Source organism: Neophocaena asiaeorientalis, unplaced genomic scaffold, assembly GCF_003031525.2.
Source record: "Neophocaena asiaeorientalis asiaeorientalis breed wild unplaced genomic scaffold, Neophocaena_asiaeorientalis_V1.1 scaffold123, whole genome shotgun sequence".
NCBI lineage: Eukaryota > Metazoa > Chordata > Mammalia > Artiodactyla > Phocoenidae > Neophocaena > Neophocaena asiaeorientalis.
The window spans coordinates 8,663,158-8,683,794 of NW_020173666.1; the positions used below are offsets into that span (position 1 = coordinate 8,663,158).

Here is a 20,637-nt window from a genome sequence, read left to right on the forward strand (position 1 = left end):
TATGGGAACATATGTATAACTGATTCACTTTGTTATAAAGCAGAAACTAACACACCATTGTAAAGCAATTCTACTCCAATAAAGATGTTAAAAAATAAATAAATAAAATCCTGGGCTTTATTAAGAGATGCTCGACGTCTCCCTGGGGCATGCTTCCCCTTTGGACTCAAAAGAAATATCAAAACAGGGCAGTGAAGTCTTCTCACAGCAGGAGAAATTGAACTATTTTTTAAAATATCTATAAATATCTTTTTTTCTTCTTCGTTTTCTCTGTGGTCTGTGGTGATGTGAGGAAGAATAGAGATGTGCAGAGGAGGTAAGAACATCACTTCCTGTCTCACAACATAGAGAAACATGTAGAGGTTCATTATCTTGTTTGCTGAGACGAGCAGCTCTCAGTGCTGGGTGGAAGGATGGCCCATCCCCAGTCCATTTCCTATGAGTGGCTAAAATCTAGTTTCAGGGGCTTCCATTTTTAGTGACATATTACAAAACCATAGGCAGGACAGTCACCTCACATTTCTAGGATTCCATTCCTCTTATAAGTGTACAAAAAAAAATTGAAAGGTGAAATACATTGGAAAACCCCAATCAACTATCAGATTCTATTAGACGAAGAAGAGATGCATCCTAAAACTTCATTTGGACACGGCAGCTTTGCAACATAAAGTGACTGTTGGATGGGCACCTTTTGTGCCTAAATTACTCAATCTTCTGTGTGGCCTCATCAAAAGATTATCTTTCAATCAGAGTATCGTACAAAGAGGTGCGTGTCCATGAACTTAAATATGGCTGGAATTGGTATAGCAGCTCTCTTCAAAAGACGTAAAAGTATCTGGATCGTCTCTATGATATTGTTTGTGACTTAGAGGCTGTCTGAGGAAATTAGCATAATTACATGAAAAGGAATTGAGAGGAAAGTTAAGGTCCTAACTCTTAATCACTAAGCTCTGTCTCTGGCGTCTCCTGACACATTTTAAAAGGAAAACAAAATAAACGGATCCCTTTCATCCAAGGATCTCACAGCTCCTAACAAGCAGTGTACGTTACAGAAGGAAGGAAAGGAAGCAGAGTGATGTTACACCCCAGCCCACAGCCAGCCCAGCAGCAGGTCACTGCGGGAGGGACAGTAACCTTTCAGGCCATGAGGAAGAGACTGTACTCAAGGAAAAGGGGCCTTTTGGATTCCAGTGGATGACCTCGCAAAAGCTACCACGGCCCTGTGCCCACTGCAGTGCGATGGCACGTACAGTCCAAGTCCAGCTGCTGGGTCCCCACAGCCACCGCACAAGGCAGAGGCACAGGGAGGAGGGAGACTCACAGCAGCCGTGCCCCTGCTTCCTAGCACAACGTAACACAGAGTGAAAGCATCCTCAGAAGGGAAGTCACAAGTGAGCAGGTGAGTTTGGCCTAGAAGAGCCGGGTGCGAAATCGTGCATCTCAGTTTAACTTTCGTTTGGGAGGTTCTGCACAGTTACTGTTCTAACTAACAAAGCAAAACCATCTCGACGAACTTGACTTTGAAAAGTAACTGAAAAGCCAGACTGAGTAATCTCAAGGATCTGTTTTGCCTTTAAGTTGGAGCGGTACCAATGGACTTTAAAAGGTCAGTTAAATATGTATTCATGAAAAGTCAAAGTAAAGCGTTAGAATATATTTGCAAGCCCTGGCCAAAAGCTTTCGAAGCACTTCACTTTAGGAAAAACTGGTTTAACGTTTATAGGTTGGTGCTGGAAACCAAAGAGAAAAAGGTAGAAGAATGCCTTATCATTCCATCCTTTCCTCTGCGATTATTTCTCCTTTTCTCACCACTTTGGTTACTTCGTGAATCCTAAACAGTCCACCTAACTATGGGAAGAATTAGATGCTGCTAATTACAGAAAGAATCGATGCTGATTTCTAGAGTAAAGAGATTAAAGCACTGGTCTTCAAACCAGAAACTTCAGGGTCCAGTCTGAGGACCTAAATGTTTGCTTCTTTCTGTGCCAACAGTAAACTCACAGAGAGCCAGGTTCCCTCTTCTGCAGGGTCTGAGCCCTGCCCAGTACGCTCCAACTGTTGCAGGAGCACCTAAATGTTTACTGGGCCAAACTGACTTGCATGGCCTTTCAGAAGCTTCTAGTATTACAACTTGCTTCCTGGGTTTTTTGTTTTTTTCTTAATGCTAAGGTTGTTTTTTGTTTACAAAGTATTAAGACTTCTTAGTAAAGCTTAGGGGAAATTTCAACAACTATTTCCATTTAGTTCGCAGATAAAATTCAGGGGGTTATTTCCATTTGAATGTCAAGCCACACACTTTGACACTATGAAGCCAACGATGTTGTGTTGACAACTTGCTAGGGGTTAGGCCAAAATGGGTCTTTGATGGGTTGTGGTTATTCTTATGGTGAAGTATTCACGGTGATTAGTGGGTGAAAACTTTCCTATTGTTTCTCTAATAAAATGAGTTCTCTTAAACGGTAAACCCCCAAATTTCTATTGGTCTTCCATCAAAAGACTGCATTAATTGTGTTTCATCTGGTTTAGGATGCGTAGGCATAAATGGCATAAAACTTAAAGTATATTTACTAGAAGGGATAACGTAAGAGGAAAGTCCTTTTCTGGTTAGGAGGATGGTTTACAACAGACAGAGATCTAAGCATTCTGGAGAGAGAGAGAAAAAAGAGAGAAAGAAGCAGAGAGAAAAGCCAGAAAATAAAGATTATTAATGCATGCCCTACACTTATCCCACAAGATCTCCTGAGCATTCATCAGACATTATAGTGCGACGTAATAACTCCAGTGAATCAATAGTATTCCTATTCTCAAGCAAAAAGTATATACTTTGAAACATATACTGAATAAAACATATAATATCATCTTTTAAGACACTAGTAATTTGAACTTCTATAAATATTCTTAAATAACAAATATATTTAGCTATTCACATAGGACACAAAGTGACACATAAACATACAAAAATAAAACAGTCATGTTTTAACTCTTTTGTTGTTTCTGTTGGGTTGATTTTTTTTAGACACTAAAGATACTAAAACAATTCAGACACCAGAATCATCTTGTCAATATTGATCCTGGGGAATCTGGACGTACATTTATTTATTTATTTTAGGCCATGCTGCACTGCCTGGGGGAATCTTAGTTCCCCAACCAGGAATTGAACCCAGCCCCTCGGCAGTGAGACCACGGAGCCCTAACCACTGGACTGCCGGGGAAGTCCCTGGTTGTACCTTTATACTGTGCATAGCTACCACACCCAAGGGCAAAGGCAGTAAACATTCCTCGCTGGACATATTACGATGTCCTACAGTGGTTTAGAAAATCTCAGAGGGAATAGAGGTGTCCAAGTGTAATGAGAGAGTTTTCTTTAGCTGTTCTGTGGAAAGGAAACATTAATCAGATCCCTTACCCAAACTGGATAAAGTCTGAAAATATTAAGCTGTCCTTTGAGTAAGTGGAATATAGGACACGCCTCCTCCTTGGGCATTCCCGCACACCATTTGCTATGAAGTATTTCTCAACACGTGGAAAAGGCACCACCATTCTGGACCAAAGGCAAGCGATTTGGGTTCCACAATACCACATCTGTCCTGCCCCGGTTACTGCTGTAGATAGCATTCCTCCACTCAAAAGATGACTTGGGGAACTCAGCTACCCAACCAGATGGAATATATACATTCTTCTTTTGGAAAACAGAGTATTTCTATGAAGAAGTATCCCTGGTAAAAAGTGATCTTTTGTCCATGGAATGTTGTCATTCTCTTGAGAGCAACAAACAGAGGTGACAGTTCTCACATCCCACCTAGAACTTAGCATGGCCGGGGGCTCCCAGAAGGAACACAGAGACCATTTGCTCATCTGGACTCCATCCCTCCAGCTGGAATGGAAGCACTGAAACTGGTGATGCAGCATCAGTGTTTGTCTTCACCCCAGTTGCATCCCTAGAGGAGGAGCTGGTGCTTCCAGGAACTGGCTTTCAGTTTTCCTTTATAAGGAAAAATGTTAAGCTACTACAACATCTTGAAGAGTTGCTTCTGGGTAAGATGCGGGGGGGAGAGCATCCTGGCTTGTTCTCAAATAGAATTTTCAATGCAGGCAGAGGAAGGTGGCTTCTCGAGTCCCTGGAGGGAGCCTTCGGGGGTAGACGTAGGGGTCCTCTGCTGTTGATGCTGCTGGTAGATATCCTGGATGAGCAAGGTGTTCACGACCTTCCACTCCCTGTACTTTCTGGCTGTCAGCTTCGGATCATCCAGCAGCTGGTTAATCATGGCCAGGTCATGTTCTTTACACTGTCCAAGTAGGAAAAAAGAGAGAGAGACAGAGAGAGAAGAGGGTGAGATGTGGTGACTATCTTAATTTCAATAAACCATCTTCAGCCCTTTTAGAAATAAACGCACATATACCTTGACCGTAAAAGTATCAAAGTGTTTTTACATATTAATATTCAAGTCCCTACAACAACCTAAGAGATATGGCAAGACATCCATTTACATAGTCTGACCACAAAGAAGGTAGGCATCCCACCCAAGACTTAGGGGAAGAACTAGGCATATAACCAAGGTCTCCTGTGTCACTCTTCCCTGATCAATCCACTATTCCACACTACAGTCATAGTTCTATCTCGGTGTGAGCTTTATTCCTCCCGGAATGGCTTAATTGTATAATCATGCCATTAACCATCCAAACTTCACTAAGTAAAGCTGGGACATAGTACTTTTCCTAAGACATAAGTCAGTACAAAAATATATCTTTTTAGAGATAGAGATAGAGATAGAGATAGAAATAGAGATAGAGATAGAGATATATATTGGATCCGGCCCAACACTGAAATAGCCCACTTAAAAACTCATTAGTTGCCTTATGCTTTGCATATATCTTACCCTTTTTCCTTAAGAAAATCCCTTTATCAGGGAGCTCATTATATTGGGATAATCCTACTCCTTATGCCTTGATCCCAATACATTCTACCCTTACATAATGAAATAGATATATATATATATATATATACTCATGCGCCACAACTACTGAGCCTGCACTTTAGAGCCCATGAGCCACAACTACTGAGACCGTGGGCCACAACTACTGAAGCCCATGCGCCTAGAGCCTGTGCTCTGCAACAAGAGAAGCCACCACAATGAGAAGCCCACGCACCGCAATGAAGAGTAGTCCCCGCTCGCCACAACTAGAGAAAGCCCATGCACAGCAATGAAGACCCGATGCAGCCAAAAATAAATAAATTTATTTTAAAAATATATATATCTTTTTATTTTTTATTAAATTATACCATTTTTTAATAAATTTCACACATTTAATATATACAGAATAAATATGTAGGCTATCATTTTATTCAAAGAAAAGACTATTAAACTTCCATCCAAATAGTGCATATTTCAGTGATGCTAGTAGACAATCTATTCATATTACTTCACCTGCCTCCTCTGTAACCAATGACACATTTCCGAAATGTCTGTCTCAGGTTAGGGGATTTTTCTGTAGTCAAGGAATGGAGTGAAACATAAGATGTATCAGCCACCACATTCAAAAAAAGATCTCTCCACCTGACACATTTATCTCAAATCTATTCCTGTTCCCTTCATCCCTGTGCACATAATCCCACTTTCGGATACCAAGTCCACTATATCACACTTGATCTGCTGCTACAGCCTCCCAAGTGAGGTTCCTGCCTCCAGTCCCCACTTTGTATCCACCCTCTGCCCGACAGTGCAAGGGGTCCCCCTAAAATTCCAAGTATTCTTAATAGTTCCCCTTCATGCCCAAGGTTCCGTGGACGTGAGCCCATCCTCCACTTCCTTCTTCCTTTCCTCTCTAAGAGTGTTGATGTGGATTTTCTCCCCGACATGCTGCTACTTCATACCCCCGGGATGTGCCACACAGAGGACCTTCTTCACCTTCCTTCACCTGGGGACTCTAATTCCTTGAGGGACCTTCACATGGAACATTTCCCAGTTGTTTTTTTTACTGGATTTTACTACAGCTCATAAAGGTATACTCACTTCAGACATCATTCTCTCCAAAAAAACCTCTGAACCCCCAGATTGAACTAAGAAGCTTTTTGTATGTTCACGTGCCTTCCAATGCTGGGATCCAGCCCTCTTAGAACTTACCATGTTACGCTGAGATGCTCATGGCTCTGTCACGCCACCTATTCTAAAGCTTCTAAAGGAAGGGGACAGGGAACATATTTTATTCATTCCTGTATTCCCTGTACCTAACACAGTCATGAATGACAGGTAGACATTCAATGCCTGTTCATTACTGAACTAATCTCTCTGCCTAGATCCAGGTCAGCATGTGCTAAATATTCACAACTGTGCCCACTGGTCAAAGTTCAAATTCATGACCACTGCCATTAAATGGACTTTCACTACTATCCAATAATTGTGTTTTCTTATCCCTTTTCTCTCCCCCTCTCCGAAATGACTATTTCAAAACTTCTCATTTCTACTCAAATCTCCTCCCCAATCCTCCCTTGTAGCTGATGACCCTGCTCTTTATTTTTTTGAGGAAATGGAAACCATCAGAAAAGTAGTTCTCCCAAGCTCCGAGCACCTTCTACTACATCAGCACCAATATAAGCTGCCTTCCTTCCTGTTCATTTGGGTGAAATATCTGTGCTCCTAGCGAAGACCCATCTCTCTACTTGTACAAGTGCGTCCTCTCTCACATTCAAGAAATTCACTTCAGCAATTCTCCCCTCTTTCCTGTGACTCGTCAATTTCCTGTCTCCATGCGATCATTCTCACGAGCGTACAGCATGCTCTCATTCCCCCCATCGTAAAAGCCCTCCCTTGAGCCCACTTCACTATTCCTGCTAACGTTCAGCTCTTCTCTGCCTCCAACGTCCTTGTGCCCGTTCTTTCACAGAATGTCTCCAATCAGGCTTCTGCCCCCATCCTTCCACCAAAACTGCTCTGGTTGGGGCCATCTGTGACCACCATGCTGCTAAGTCCAATGATCCATTATTCATCTTCAACTTATCAACAGCATCTAAAACTGCTGACTACTCCTTCTTGAACACCTTCATCATGTTGTTCTGTGACACATTTTCCTGAATCTTCTCATCCCAGAGTGACCGCTTATTCTCAGCCTCCTTTGCTGGTTCCACCCAATCTCTTAACACTGGTATGCCCCAGAGCTCCAGATTTAGCCTATTCTCTGTTTTATTTACATTCATGCTCTTGGAAATTTCACGTACTCTCTTCCCCTCTCCCTACACACTGAGGGTCCCAAATCTACCTTGCCAGCCTTACCATCGCCCTGAACACCATACTTGTTGATCCCTTCAGCAGCTCCACTTGGGCATCTCCAATATAACGTATCCAAAACTTACTTCCTGTTATTCTCAATACCCCCATCTACTCCCAATATGTACTGAAACCTGCTCCTACCATAGTCATCCTCAAAGCACCTCATAGCAACTCCATCTTGCCAGTTGCTCAGGCCAGACACTGGAGTTGTCCTTGACTCCTTCTCTTACTCCCAACGTACCAGAAAATTCGGACGGTTCTACCTTTGAAATATGTCAAGCCATGGCACAGCTCTGTTGAGAACTTTCCAAAGGCTTCCTATCGCACTGAGTTGAAGCCAAGGTGTTTCCAATGTCAGTGAGGCATTACAGGCTGTGATCCCCTGCTGCCCCTTGGACCCACGGCTCTGCTCCCCATCTCGCCTCCCCACCCCATTCCAGCCACACTGACCTCCTTACCCGTCCTTAAATGGACCAGGCACACCCCCATCCCAAGGAATGTGCGTTTTTGTCCCTGTTACTCAAAACATTCTGCCTCAGGTAGACTGAAGGCTCACTCCCTTTCCTTTTTCAGATTTTACCCAAATTCTATCTTTTAAAGAGACTTCTCATGCTTATCCTAGTTACAAATCAGTCCCTCAACATTCCTTATTCCCCCTCTCTTCTATTTGCTACCAAATGTATCATCACCTAGCACACTACAAATTTAATGTATTTATTTTGTTTATTTTTTTCTCCACCTAAATGTAAGCTTCATGAGGTCAAGCACTTTTGTCTGATATATAGCCAGGTGTCTGAAAGAATGACTGACACATAGTAGACTTTCACTAAATACCTGTTGAAAAAAATGAATATATCAAATAAGAAGTGAATGAAAGAACTAGTCACCCATGTGCCTTCTAACCTCTTTTGCATCATGAACCCTATTTAGAGTCTGAGGAAATCCTCTCCATAAACGGACAAACAAACAAACAAACAAAATATATATATAATTATATATATGATATACGTATTATTGAATATATCTGTATTATATCTACATAATATATAATATGTTATATAGATATATATTACAGATATATAGACAGATACAGGCATAGACATAGACATAGACATAGACATAGACATAGACATAGACATATAGATATATCCACACATTTACATATAGTTTTAGGGATTCTAAGAATTGGCAGCGTGTATTTTATCCAAATGAGGTATCTGCTCGTGCATGATCCCAAACATTAGTGGCACACAAATGTATTTTCTGTACTCTACAATTAGCTTTAACTTACATTTTATTTGGGGTGTTTTATTACATTTTCTTGTTTTCTTCTTTTCCTATTTCTAGATTGGTCAGAGTAATATTGATTTCGAGGGAAAAGTACCATACATACAGTAATCTGAGTGGTGAGATTTATAATTTTAAAGCAAGAGAGCAAGGGTGTGGTGATAAATGGAGATCAAAAGATATATTTGGGTTTCAGGAAGGAGAGAAAATTGTGCAGTAGGAAAGTAACCAAAGAGGGATATGAAGCAGGTTGGCCAGGACCCAGAAGCAGAGGGAAGAAAGGTTAGTTAATAAGGGGGTAACTAGGAAGGATTGCTGGTAGAAAGTCAAGCAGGACCAAGAGAGTTTTCTTTCTTCTCTCTGAGTTCTCCACAACTCTACTTCCAAAGACAATCTTTTCCAAAAAAAAAAAAAAAAAAAAAAAAATTTTTATTTTAAAAATTTAAAAAAAAAAAAAAAAAAAAAAAAATGCTTTCATTCTATAATATTACCATAGTGCTGTTCCTATGAAGATACTTAAGGAGTGTTACTTTGTTCTTAAGAAATTTTGACATCTGTGCAGAGAGAGATCCTAATATTTTATTGAAAAAAACTAAATAAGATCTTTGCAGATCAACCAAATTTGGAAAATTGATTTTTTTAAGGCAAAAATGAATTCACCACCACTCTAAAGGGGATAAAAGGTTTTACGAAAGGGTCTCTTCAACTAACACTTCTCAAATGGTTTTTAGCTCTAAATAATTCAAATTTCTTACCATTCAGCTCAAGTCCGTGTTAGCTCTTTTATGGATAAAAGAAAAAACTGTAGATAAGAATAGAGAGGAAGGAAATTAATGAAACATCTTAACCCTCTGCACTCCTTCCTTGACTCGGCACCCTGGGGTCAACAGGCATCACGCAAAGGCCCTGCTTCTCCCCTATAGAGCAGCAGGCTCACTGGATGCTTTGAACCACTTTGACAACATACTCCTGGCTTTCTGGCAGGCGGGCAGGGTCTGGTAGGGGTTCTGAAAAATAACGTACTTCCATTCTTCACTCCAAATATTCAGTACATGGCTTGCCTTAAGACCTAAGCACTGGAAATGTGTTCTACCAGAGCAGGTGGGCAAAGAAGTGTTCGTTCCTCTTTTGACACAGGCAAGAGGAATCTTGGGAGAAAGTTTCAGTTGGACCCATTAATCGTTCATTTAAAAATAAATACAGGCTTAGCCAAAAGTCCGGGGATGTGGAGCTATCAGAAACCCCTAAAGGTCTAATCTGAAGGCCTTTAGTGTGTGACATGATAGCTTGCTCAACTTTCTAAAAGAATTTCCATGAAGAGCATTCATTCCACTACAGTCCCAGTGAGAGGATTTTTCTTCATTTCTGGAATGTGCCTATTACTAATACAAACATTATTATTCAAACAGTTTCCCTGTCTCTGCATGAAACTGTTCTTTTTGCTTGTCCACACTCCGGCTTCGAAGTATTTTTTAAGTAAACATTTACATTGCAACATAACACACATAGAGAAAAACGCGCATGTAAGGTTTGTGCTTGATGAAATTATCACAAAATGAACACATCTGCGTAGCCACCATCAAAGTCAAAAAAGACTCTTACCCGGAATCTCAGAAGCTTTACTTGTGGCCTCTCCCAGTGCATATCCTCCCCTCCCCCTCAAAGGCAACCACTATCCTGACTGCTTTGAGTTTTAAAGACAGTTAAAATAATTCTGATAGCTTTGTGACATGAATGAACATGATGTACCAGATAATCTTTCTCTAATGAATAGGTTGATGTGCTTTTCTCTTTTTTTTCCAACAAGGTCAATTTCCACATCATCATGTCCTCCTCGGAGGTTCACAGGAATACATAACATGGGGTACATTTCATCAGCCCCAGCGTAACGGATCTGTGGAAAGGTCTTCTTTCCAGAAATGTTCAGAGAGTGCAGTTCTTCAGCTGGGTGGGGTAGAGAGCCCCTGAGATGGCCCCAATGTTCCTTGCTCCCCAGTACTCATGCCCTTCTGTAATTCCCCTCCTTGACTGCAGGAAGGCTGACCTAGCGACTTGCTTCTAATGAACAGAATACTGGAAATGGATGTGATGTCACTCCTGAGATTGGGGTACAACCCACCCTGCTCGCTCACTCTCGCAGCTTTACTGCTCTGCAGGCAGCCAGCTTCTATTTTGGGAACTGCCCTATGAAGAGACTCACATGGGAAGGAACTGGGGGTGGCCTCCAGCCAACAGACAGTGAACAACTGAGACCCTCAGTCCAACAACCTGCGAGGAACTGAATCCTGCCAACAACCACGTGAGAGAGCTTGGAAGCACACCCTCCCCCAGTGGAGGAATGAATGCAGTCCCAGCTGATGCCTGGATTACAGCCTTATAAGAGACTTTGAAGTAGAAGCACCTAACCAAGCCACACCCAAATGCCTAACTCACAGAAACTGTGAAATGATGAATGTCTATTGCATGTAGCTGCTAAGTTTGTGGGTATTTTGTTGCCTAGCAATAGATAACTAATACCTGGGAAGAAAAGAAAAAGATGCTGAGCTCCTCAAGCCTGTGGCCATAGTGCATGGAAAACAAGATGTCACAGAGAACCAGCTGCGTCGATAAAACCTTTGAATTCTTTGTACAAACCTGCGCTCCCAGTTTCCAAGCCCCTGGCCATGGTCGGGTGAAGGTCCAGAATCCTGAGTTTCCTGCTCTTTGGAAAGCTGAGACCCCCGTCTTTCTCCTTCTAGAAGTAGCCTGAACTGTCCAGGCTCTCCTTAGCCTCTATTCCCTACTTCTCCCAATGTGGGCTGCAACATCTCATCCACTGATATGCATCTGCCTAGGCCAGCTCCTCCTCCTTGAATGCACTTCCTTCTCTTCCTGATTTTCTTCATCTCTTATGATGGGCCAGTTTCAGCATCTCCACGGCATTGTCCCTAATGGCCTCAGGTAGGCAGCTGTTTCCCTCCTCTGGGCTACCAAAGCTGATATCAACTATAGCACTTATCACATCTCATAGCAATTGTTTTCCTTTATGTTTCCATTGTCCAGTGGGGTCTTCTCAGTGGTGCCAGTGTCCTAGAGTAGTGCCTCATACATAGTAAGAGTCGGGAAGTATTTGTTCAATAAAAAATGTATTCACTCGTATCAGTTATCACAAATAAGACAGTAAAATCCCAACACAGTATGGCATATTACATTGGATGACCAAACACATTTAGCCACTCGGTAAATACTATGGAATATAACATATTTGACTTTGAAATGAGTGCTAGTGATGTCTTTCATCATTAAATGCTAGGCAATTTCCTCTACGTTTGGGTTTTCTTTGTATAAATAAAATACACCTTTGCCTTTTATTTTTCAGCCTTATTTTTACAAGGCTCACTGGGACATGTGACTGAGAGTCGCTCCACCATCTTTTGTAGCCTTGTCCTTTTGCTTGCTGATATTTCTTCCTGGAGAGGGATTCAAATTCATGATGCAAAAGGACATGTACAAAACAGCATTAAATTGCGGGTCTACAAGGCTTTCCAGAATCTATAAATCTTCTGCTAATTCAGGACTGTTTTACAAAGTATTCTGGCCTCTACTTGTTTGTGCTATAATCTAAACGTGAAAGCAGGATGCTTTTGTTATAAAGAACCATTTTAGTTATGGGAGGCCATGAACGTAGCTTCAGTACATCCTGTGCCCTGTCCCTTATTCTCACTGTGAAAACATCTGCTCGTCTGCTACCGTGAAGTATCTGTTTCCCACTGCCCAGCTCTCATGGTGTTCCTGGCTCCAGACTCGAGAGCTTAGCATCACGTAAGTCTGCTATATCTGAAATGTAGAAAGTTTCTTCTGGATATAGTATAAAAGAACAGCACCCTTTAATGAATCAGGCAAAATCCCAAGATCTTATTAAGTTTTACTGTGTATTCTCACCAGCTGACTATCTCAGGCTCTCAGCAACATTTATTATTCCAGGTAGTAGGGCACAAAAACAAATTACACATGATCCTTGCCATCTAGGAGCTTAGTATTTGAAATTTTACACCAGAGTGAATGCAAAAATCAAGGCCTATTGTAAAAACAAAACAAAACAAACAAAAAAAACTGCATTGGGTGCTACTGCGTGAATTTCCTACTGTTTTAAGAATGTCAAGGGTCAACTCACACTATTGAGACTGTATTGGCTTTTACTGCCTTTCCCTACCCTCCACCCACACATGTGGTTAGCATAAATCATTCTACAGAACCAGCATCTTCTCACGCCACATCCACAGAGTTCATCCACAGTCCGAAATTTCTTACCTTTAATGTGCTATTCAAAGTTCGGATTTTGTGGAGCTTCTCGTTTATGGATGGATTTTTGCACCGCTTGACAAAGGACTTTCTCAACTCCTTTTTGGTTGAAGGTCGCCGGTCCCCAAGAGGAGATAGACTAGCTTGCTCTAACGATTTGTAGAGCTTCTCCATTTCATCATCTTCAGACACTTTTGTCTCTTCTATTAAAATAAATAAATAACAATAAACCCAGTTAATCAAGGACAGAACATTTGACATGGTCCTAAAACAAGGCCCTCCTGATACCTTGATCTTAGACTTCCAGCCTCCAAAACTGTGAGACATAAATTTTTATTGTCTAAGCCGCTCAGTTGGTGGTACTTTGTCATACCAGGGCCATGTTCCCTTTGAAGGCTGTAGGGAAGGATCTGTTCCAGGCCTCCCTTCCAGCTTCTGGTGGTTCCTTGGCTTGTGGCAGCGTAACCCCAATCTTCACACGGTGTTTTACAGTGTGCATGTCTCTGTGTCCAAATTTCCCCCTTTTATAGACTCCAGTCATATGGATTAGGGGCTCACCCTATTGACCTCTTAACTAATTACACCTGCAAAAAATAACCATTTCCTAATAAGGTCACATTCTGAGGTCTCAGTGGTTATGACTTCAACACAGGAACTTTGGAAGGACACAATTGAACCCATAATAGTACACAATCTAACCTCCCAAAATTTATGTCCCTCTCACGTGCAAAATACATTCACTCATCCCAACATCTCCAAAAGTCTTAACCCATTCAAACATCAACTCTAAGTCTCAAATCTCACCCAAATATCATCTAAATCAGAGATTGGTGGGACTCAGGGAATGATTCATCCCGGGGCAAAGTTCCTCTCCACCTATAAACCTGTGAAACCAAGTAAGTTCTCTGTTTCTAAAATACAGTGGTGGGGCAGGATAACCTTACAAACCAGTACACACTCTAAAGCTTGAGAACCATCGTCCCAGATCACATTTTAATGTCCTTCCTAGAACTGTTCTTTGAATGAAGGAATCCACCTGTGGTCTGTGGCTTTCAGCAGATAATAATAGTCCCTCATGCCACACACCTCCATTCTCTTTGTTAACCACACCTTGCCAGCCTCAGCTCAAATGCTTCCAGGAAAGTGACTCCACCCAGGATCCGGGGGGACCCCGGATGTGCTAGGCTAAGCCAGCGGCAGTTCCATCATGCTAGCCACAGTCATTCATCCAGGGATGAGCACGTGTCTCAGATCAGGTCCACTGGGGCCAAAGAGACTCAATTCTGAGACTTTGGTTTGGGGTATCAGGGAATCAATTTCTCTATTTTCCTAAACTGAGTGGTGTGATGATGTAACCTGGAAGATTCCAGAAATCATGCCAAGAATCATGAGAATGGAGCCAATCCATAGGATCCAACTGACACATGGATTTTGGTGATACCATTACTGCCCTCTTAGCTTATGGGAGCCAGTACATTGCCTTTATTAAGATATTCTGAGTATCGTTTTCAAGCATATGCAGCTGAAAGAGTCTCAAATGATACAGAAAGTTACTCAAAGAAAACCATCTCTTGATGCTGCTTTAATTTCTTACTAAAAACTTCAGTCCTTTATTCACTTCAGTCTAAAAAAATAATGTTGGGAAGGACAGACAATAAGATTGTTTTCTACCATGTACTTCCTAGTGTCTATGCATTTTAGCTCCCATCCTGAGAACAAGCTTGATAGAGGATCATATAGGAAGTATGGCCTTAGAAGAACTGGAGAAAAGGTCTCACCAAAGAGGAAAGCATACAACAGTAGTCTAGGAGCATCAAAATTAAGCACACTCACTTACTTTACAGTTTACTCTTATAAGATTAAGTGCCTTTAGGCAATAGTTTTCCCCCTTCTACTACCAGAAAGTCCACAGGAGTGCCCAATACTCTTTCATAAAATGAAGAGCAAAGATGTTGGGCTAACTTTGCAACTAAGTTAAAGTATTGGTCAGTAAACTTCTCTGTTCACTACCACAATAGTATCAAAAAAGGAGAAAATATTCAAAACTACATTTGAACACAATTAGACTTTTTGGCTCAGTCTGTGCAGACATCAAAAGTAGGTTTTTGTCAATAAGCACGTGAAAAGATGCTCCCCATATCAGTCGTTAGAGAAATGCAAGTCAGAACCACAGTGAGATACGACTTCACACTCACCAGGATGGCTAAAATCAAAAAGGCACAATGAGAAGTGTGGCCAAGGATGTGGAGAAACTGGAACCCTTAAAGTTGCTGGTGGGAATATAAAATGGACCCACCACTTTAGGAAACCGTTTGGAAGTTCCTCAAAATGCTTAATGTAGCATTTTAAGTTACCATACGACCCACCAATTCCATTTCTAGTTATATACTCAAGAAAATTAAAAACATGTTAACACAAAACTTGTGCATGAATGTCATGAATGATATAGACAAAAGGTGCGAACAGCCTAAATGCTCATCAGCTGATGAGTGGGGTAACAGATTGTGGTACACACATGCAATGGAGTATTAGTCATTAAAAGAAATGAAGTACTGACACATACTAAAACATGGACGAAACTTGAAAAATTCTTTGAAGTAAAAAAAGCCAGTCACAAAAGACACATACTGTATCGTCCATTTATAATGAAATGTCCAGAATAAACAAATCCGCGGAGACAGAAAGTAGATTAGCGGTTGCCTGGGGCTGAGGAAGGGACAAGTAGGAATGGGGAGTGACTGCTAATATGTACGGGGTGTTTCCTGTGTGTGGTGCTAAAACGTCCTCAAATTAGATTGTGGATCTAGTTGCACCACTCTATGAACATACTAAAAACCACTGAACTGTATGTGTTTATGTGTGAAGTTTACGGTATGTGAAGCATATGTCAATAGAGCTATTAAAAAGTAGACTTTTATAAGATTATCATGATAACTGATGACACTTGCATAGGAGAAATACTAAGCATGGCAACAGTCCTGGAGTTAAGCTGGAGACGTCAGAAAGTCTTAAGAAATCTAAATAAAAAGACTTCTGACTCTTAGAGCAGAACATTAGCATTGGCGACTCTGGGAGTTTTCAGTCCCACAAGAACACGATAATTGTACAAATCACTTTTTTACAGATAGGCAGGTGGGGGCTCTACCTCAAATAAAGCCTGAATACACAGCTTTTAATACCACAGTATTTTTACAGTAATATATATTTAACAAACCTCAAGAAACAAACCAAACAAGTATACGACAAAGAAGATAAACAGAATGACTTCTTTACTTCCTCTGTGTTCACCAAGCTGCTAAAGATTGCGATAGAAAATAAAAATACTTTCGACTAACACATTAATTTGTAATTATGTCAGAGTAAAATGATTATATTAAGATCTTATATCTAATTCAACAATATTAAATCAGTAAAGATGAAAATAAACTTTAGAATCTTGAAATAACATGGCATAAAGTACATTCCCTAAATGAAAAATAAAGAGGACCGCCTCTTTGGATAATTTTATTATTATTTAATATATTTATATCAATATATATTACCTTTAAGTTAAAAATATCAGAGATTATCGCCCTTCCACACACATATTCCTGTCCCTATTTGCCTTTCTTGTATCATAATCTGAGAGATATACAACTAGATATATCTAGTATATTGTATATAATATAATATCTAGTATATTGCTAGATACTCATGGGAAAGACCTGTGATCTAACCTCATCCATGACCTAAATGGGAATTTTATACTGTTTTACTGTTACTAATGGCTGGTGCCTAGGTCTTCACGGGACAATAAAATGAACATCCAGTAATAATGGAAGCAGATGATAAACAGGATCATAGGACAAAAAAAAGACCCAAAGGGTACAAGCACACAAGAAAACACAGCTTGCACCTGACCCTAAAGCCGAGGCGAACCGAGTCCTTCCTAACGGTTGTATGGAAGACTAGCGCTGGCTGGCTAATCCTACAGGGCTATCCCTGTACCTTTCAAAGGCTTCTCAATAGAGTAATATTTTAAAAATCTCCATTTCACCTTTTTCATGTAAATATTTTTCTAAATTGTAATATCATATTAGGAAACACTACATTGTTCCCTTATCTTACCAGATTATAAAAAGAGAAAAAAAAAAAAAAAAAAACATTGGCAGAAAAGACCACTGGTCTCCCTCTGGAAACAGAAGCCAAGTTAATTATTTCTATCTCCCTTGTGTTCTGTGGCAAAATGAAAGACTTTTGTCTGACAATCAAGTGTTTTCAACGCAACTGTTATCCTTCCTCTCAAGTGCATATTTTAGTCTCTTACATAAAATAACAGGACTTTAATTTCCTTCTCCACATAAGGCATCACGCCTCACGAGTTCTTTGCCAAGGAAGATGAAAACTATTTTTATTTTATAGATGAGAAAAAATGTGGAGATTCTTGGAAAACAGTAAGTGATCTTTCCAAAATGTAAAGCAGTGTGGAATGAGGAATAAAAGTTTGCTTCCACACTGTGCAGGCCCAGGCACTTCGGGAGCAGTCTTCTCCAACTTTAATAAGCAAACAACCACCTAGGGATCTTGGTAAAATACAGTTCCTGATTCATTCAGTCTGGGATGGCGGGCACTGAGATGCTAAATTTTTAAGGAGCTCCTAGGTGACGTCTGAAGTGCTGGTCCATGGACATACTCTGAGTAGCAAGGCTAGACTGCTTCCCAGCAATTAGTCATGCAGAAACAGCCTCAGCTCACCGGAAGAGAAAAGGACTGAAATTACAGCTAGAAAGTTGAGACTTGTCCAGAAAGCAGCATCTATTTTCTCTGTGCCATATCATAGTTTTTTTAAAAATCTGGCTTGCTCAAGGGAGTGTTCCAGAATCCCTGCTCTAACGCATCAGTATCTCAATATTGTTGAGTTGGTAGGAATTTGAGGTAAATGTTAGTGACCCTTTACTTCTGTTAGACTGGCTCAGAATGTCTGGAGGGGTCAGTCTAGAAAACGTTCTCCAAACTTAGGTCAATAATCTAATGATTTAGACTCAATAAAGGGATGATATATTTTTAAGAAGATCTTTCTTGTTGACATTAGCAAAAGACAAAACACGGAAGATTCAGAAGGAGGGGAAAGATATGAGGGGCACTTCATGCCAAGAGCAGTGAGGCAAGAGGAAGAAGAAGTTACCCCAATACAATTTCACAAGCAGAAAATGAAGGTTTGGAGCAGATAAATGCCCTTACCTTTTCAAGATGGTGCTCTCTTGTCCTTATGTCTATGCTTATAATCTAGTGTGACCTGTAATTACTTGCAAGACATCCTTATTTTTGCCTTATAGGAAATCCTCAGTGTACACATTTAGAGCTACATATTTCAACATGGCCATTAAATCCCTACTAATAAACCTTTTCCCAGGAAGTGATAAAAATTCTATACAGTTGAGGTTATATTTCATTCCACAGAGGACTGAATGTTCTGGAAAACTTATGACTCATCCTTGATTCCTCTCTTTCCCTCACACGTTTGATCCCTTTATTAAGTTCATCCATCACATACCTTTGAATGTCCACTGTGTACTCGGGCAGTGCAGCTGAAAGACTAGGGATAGACTAAACCAGGCAACAATCCTTTATGAATCTTACATTCTTACATTGTATGTTTATAATATATCCCAAATATGTGTATTTTTTCTGCTCCCCACCCCATTGCTACCATCATTTCATTGTTGGTCTGTTTCGACAGCTACATTCCTAATATCCATTTTTCATACAGTGAAGTGATCTTTTAAAAATGTAAACCACACCAAAACATTCCTCAGCTTCAGTTCCTCCAAAAATAGCTCATTGCACTTAGAACAAAATCCAAATACCTTAAAGGACCCACTGGTTGCCACATAGCCAGCTGCTACTGAATTCTCCAGTATCTTGCTATAATGCCCCCACCCGCTGCTCCAGCCATGCTGGATTTATTTCTGTTTCCTGAACCGCAAAATTTGTGCCAGCCCTATAGCATTTATACTCTACTTTCTCTCTGTCTAGGGCATTTTGCCAACTATTGTTTATATGTGTAGATTTCCTTGTGAAATTCAGGTCCCAGATCAAACATTGCCTCCTCATGGAGATCCTCCCCCAACCAGTCATCTAAATAAAGGTCCTTCTTCCTACCTCCATTATTATATACCCTTACCTAATTTCCCTTATGCAACTTACTCACTACCAGAAATTATCCTGTTCTTCTACTTACCTGCTAATTGTCTCCAAATCCTGCCCAAACAGACATACGCACCAGACTGTAAGTTCTATGCAAGAGGGCTATTGCCTTTGTTATCTTCAAAAAGCATCTCCAAATGCCAACAATTGAGCCAGAAATATAATACCTCCTCAAAACATATTTGTTAAATCTTCACTGTTTGGTCAAAATTTCCATTCTTAATCTCATTCTCACCTCCTTCATATATCCATACATAATAAACACAGCAAGCTAATTCTGGATTTGGATTCTTTAAAAACTCAGTAAGTAAACTATTCTTACTAAATGTCAAGTGTCTAGATAGAGTAAAAGTAAAAATTAAAATTTGTTTTTGGTTAGAGAAAAAGGGAAAGGACACAAATTACTAACATCAGAAATGAAAAAGAGGGTTATCACTACAGATCCCATGGGACATTAAAAGGATAGTAAGAAAATGCTATGAGCTACTCTGTGATCACAAATTTAATAACCTAGCTGAAACAGACCAATTCTTTAAAAGAAACGAAACTCACACAGAAGAAATAAATGATTTGAATAGGCCTATATCCAATCAATAATTGAAAAACCTTCTGATTGAATCAATAATTAATAACCTTCTAAAACAAAGCACCAGTGCCATATGGGTTCACTGATGAATTCTACCAAACATTTAAAGAAAAAAATTATACCAATTCTCTACACTCTCTTTCAGAAGATAGAAGCAGAGGGAATACTTCCTGACTCATTCTATGAGGCCAGGATTACCCTAATCATCAAATCCAGACAAATACATTTCACTGCTGAAAACCAATATACCTCATGAACATAGATGCAAAATTCCTCAGCAAAATATTAGCAAATTGGAGAATAAAAAAATTTTACACCATGACCGAGTGGGAATTATCCCAGATATGCAAGGCTGGCTCAACATTAGAAAATAAATTAATGTAGTCGATCACATCAATAGGCTTAAGAGGAAGAAGGAAAAAAACACATGATAATATCAATAGACACAGAAAAAGCATTTAACAAAACCCAATACTCATTTGCGGTTAAAAAAAAACTTCTCAGTAAACAAGGAATAAAAAAAAATTCTTGGCGGCTTCCCTGGTGGCACAGTGGTTAAGAATCTGCCTGCCAATGCAGGAGACACGGGTTTGAGGCCTGGTCCAGGAAGATCCCACATGCTGCAGAGCAACTAAGCCCGTGTGCCACAACTACTGAGCCTGTGCTCTAGAGCCTTCGAGCCACAGCTACTGAAGCCCGTAGGCGCCTGTGGTCTGCAACAAGAGAAGCCACCGCAATGAGAAGCCCGGCACCACAACGAAGAGTAGCCCCCGCTCGCTGCAACTAGAGAAAGCCCGTGCACAGCAACGAAGACCCAACGTAGCCAAAAATAAATAAAATTAATTAATTAATTTAAAAAAGAAAGAAAGAAAATTCCTCAACTCAATACAGAATATCTACAAAGAACCTACAGCTAACTTCATACTTAATGGTGAGAAACTAGAAGCTTTCCCACTAAGATCAGTAGTAAGGCAAAGATGCCCCCTCCCACTACTCCTCTTCAACATTGTACTGAAAGTCCTAGCCAACACA

The 20,637-nt window shown here is 40.4% G+C and overlaps 2 protein-coding genes across 12 annotated transcripts in view; one reads left to right on the forward strand and one right to left on the reverse strand.

Moving 5' to 3' along the window:
* OPRM1 (opioid receptor mu 1) overlaps window positions 1-20,637 on the forward strand; it is a 155,503-nt gene that overhangs the window by 77,464 nt on the left and 57,402 nt on the right. The window lies entirely within an intron of this gene.
* The window catches only part of IPCEF1 (interaction protein for cytohesin exchange factors 1), a 177,545-nt gene continuing 156,908 nt past the window's right edge, over window positions 1-20,637 (reverse strand). For all 11 annotated transcript variants that reach the window (XM_024748041.1, XM_024748037.1, XM_024748042.1 and 8 more), the window contains 2 exons: window positions 12,843-13,036; window positions 1-4,286 (listed from right to left, as the gene is read on the reverse strand). In XM_024748041.1, the coding sequence (XP_024603809.1) occupies window positions 4,071-4,286; window positions 12,843-13,036 (410 nt within the window). In that variant the 3' untranslated portion in view covers window positions 1-4,070. The remainder of the gene's footprint in view (window positions 4,287-12,842; window positions 13,037-20,637) is intronic.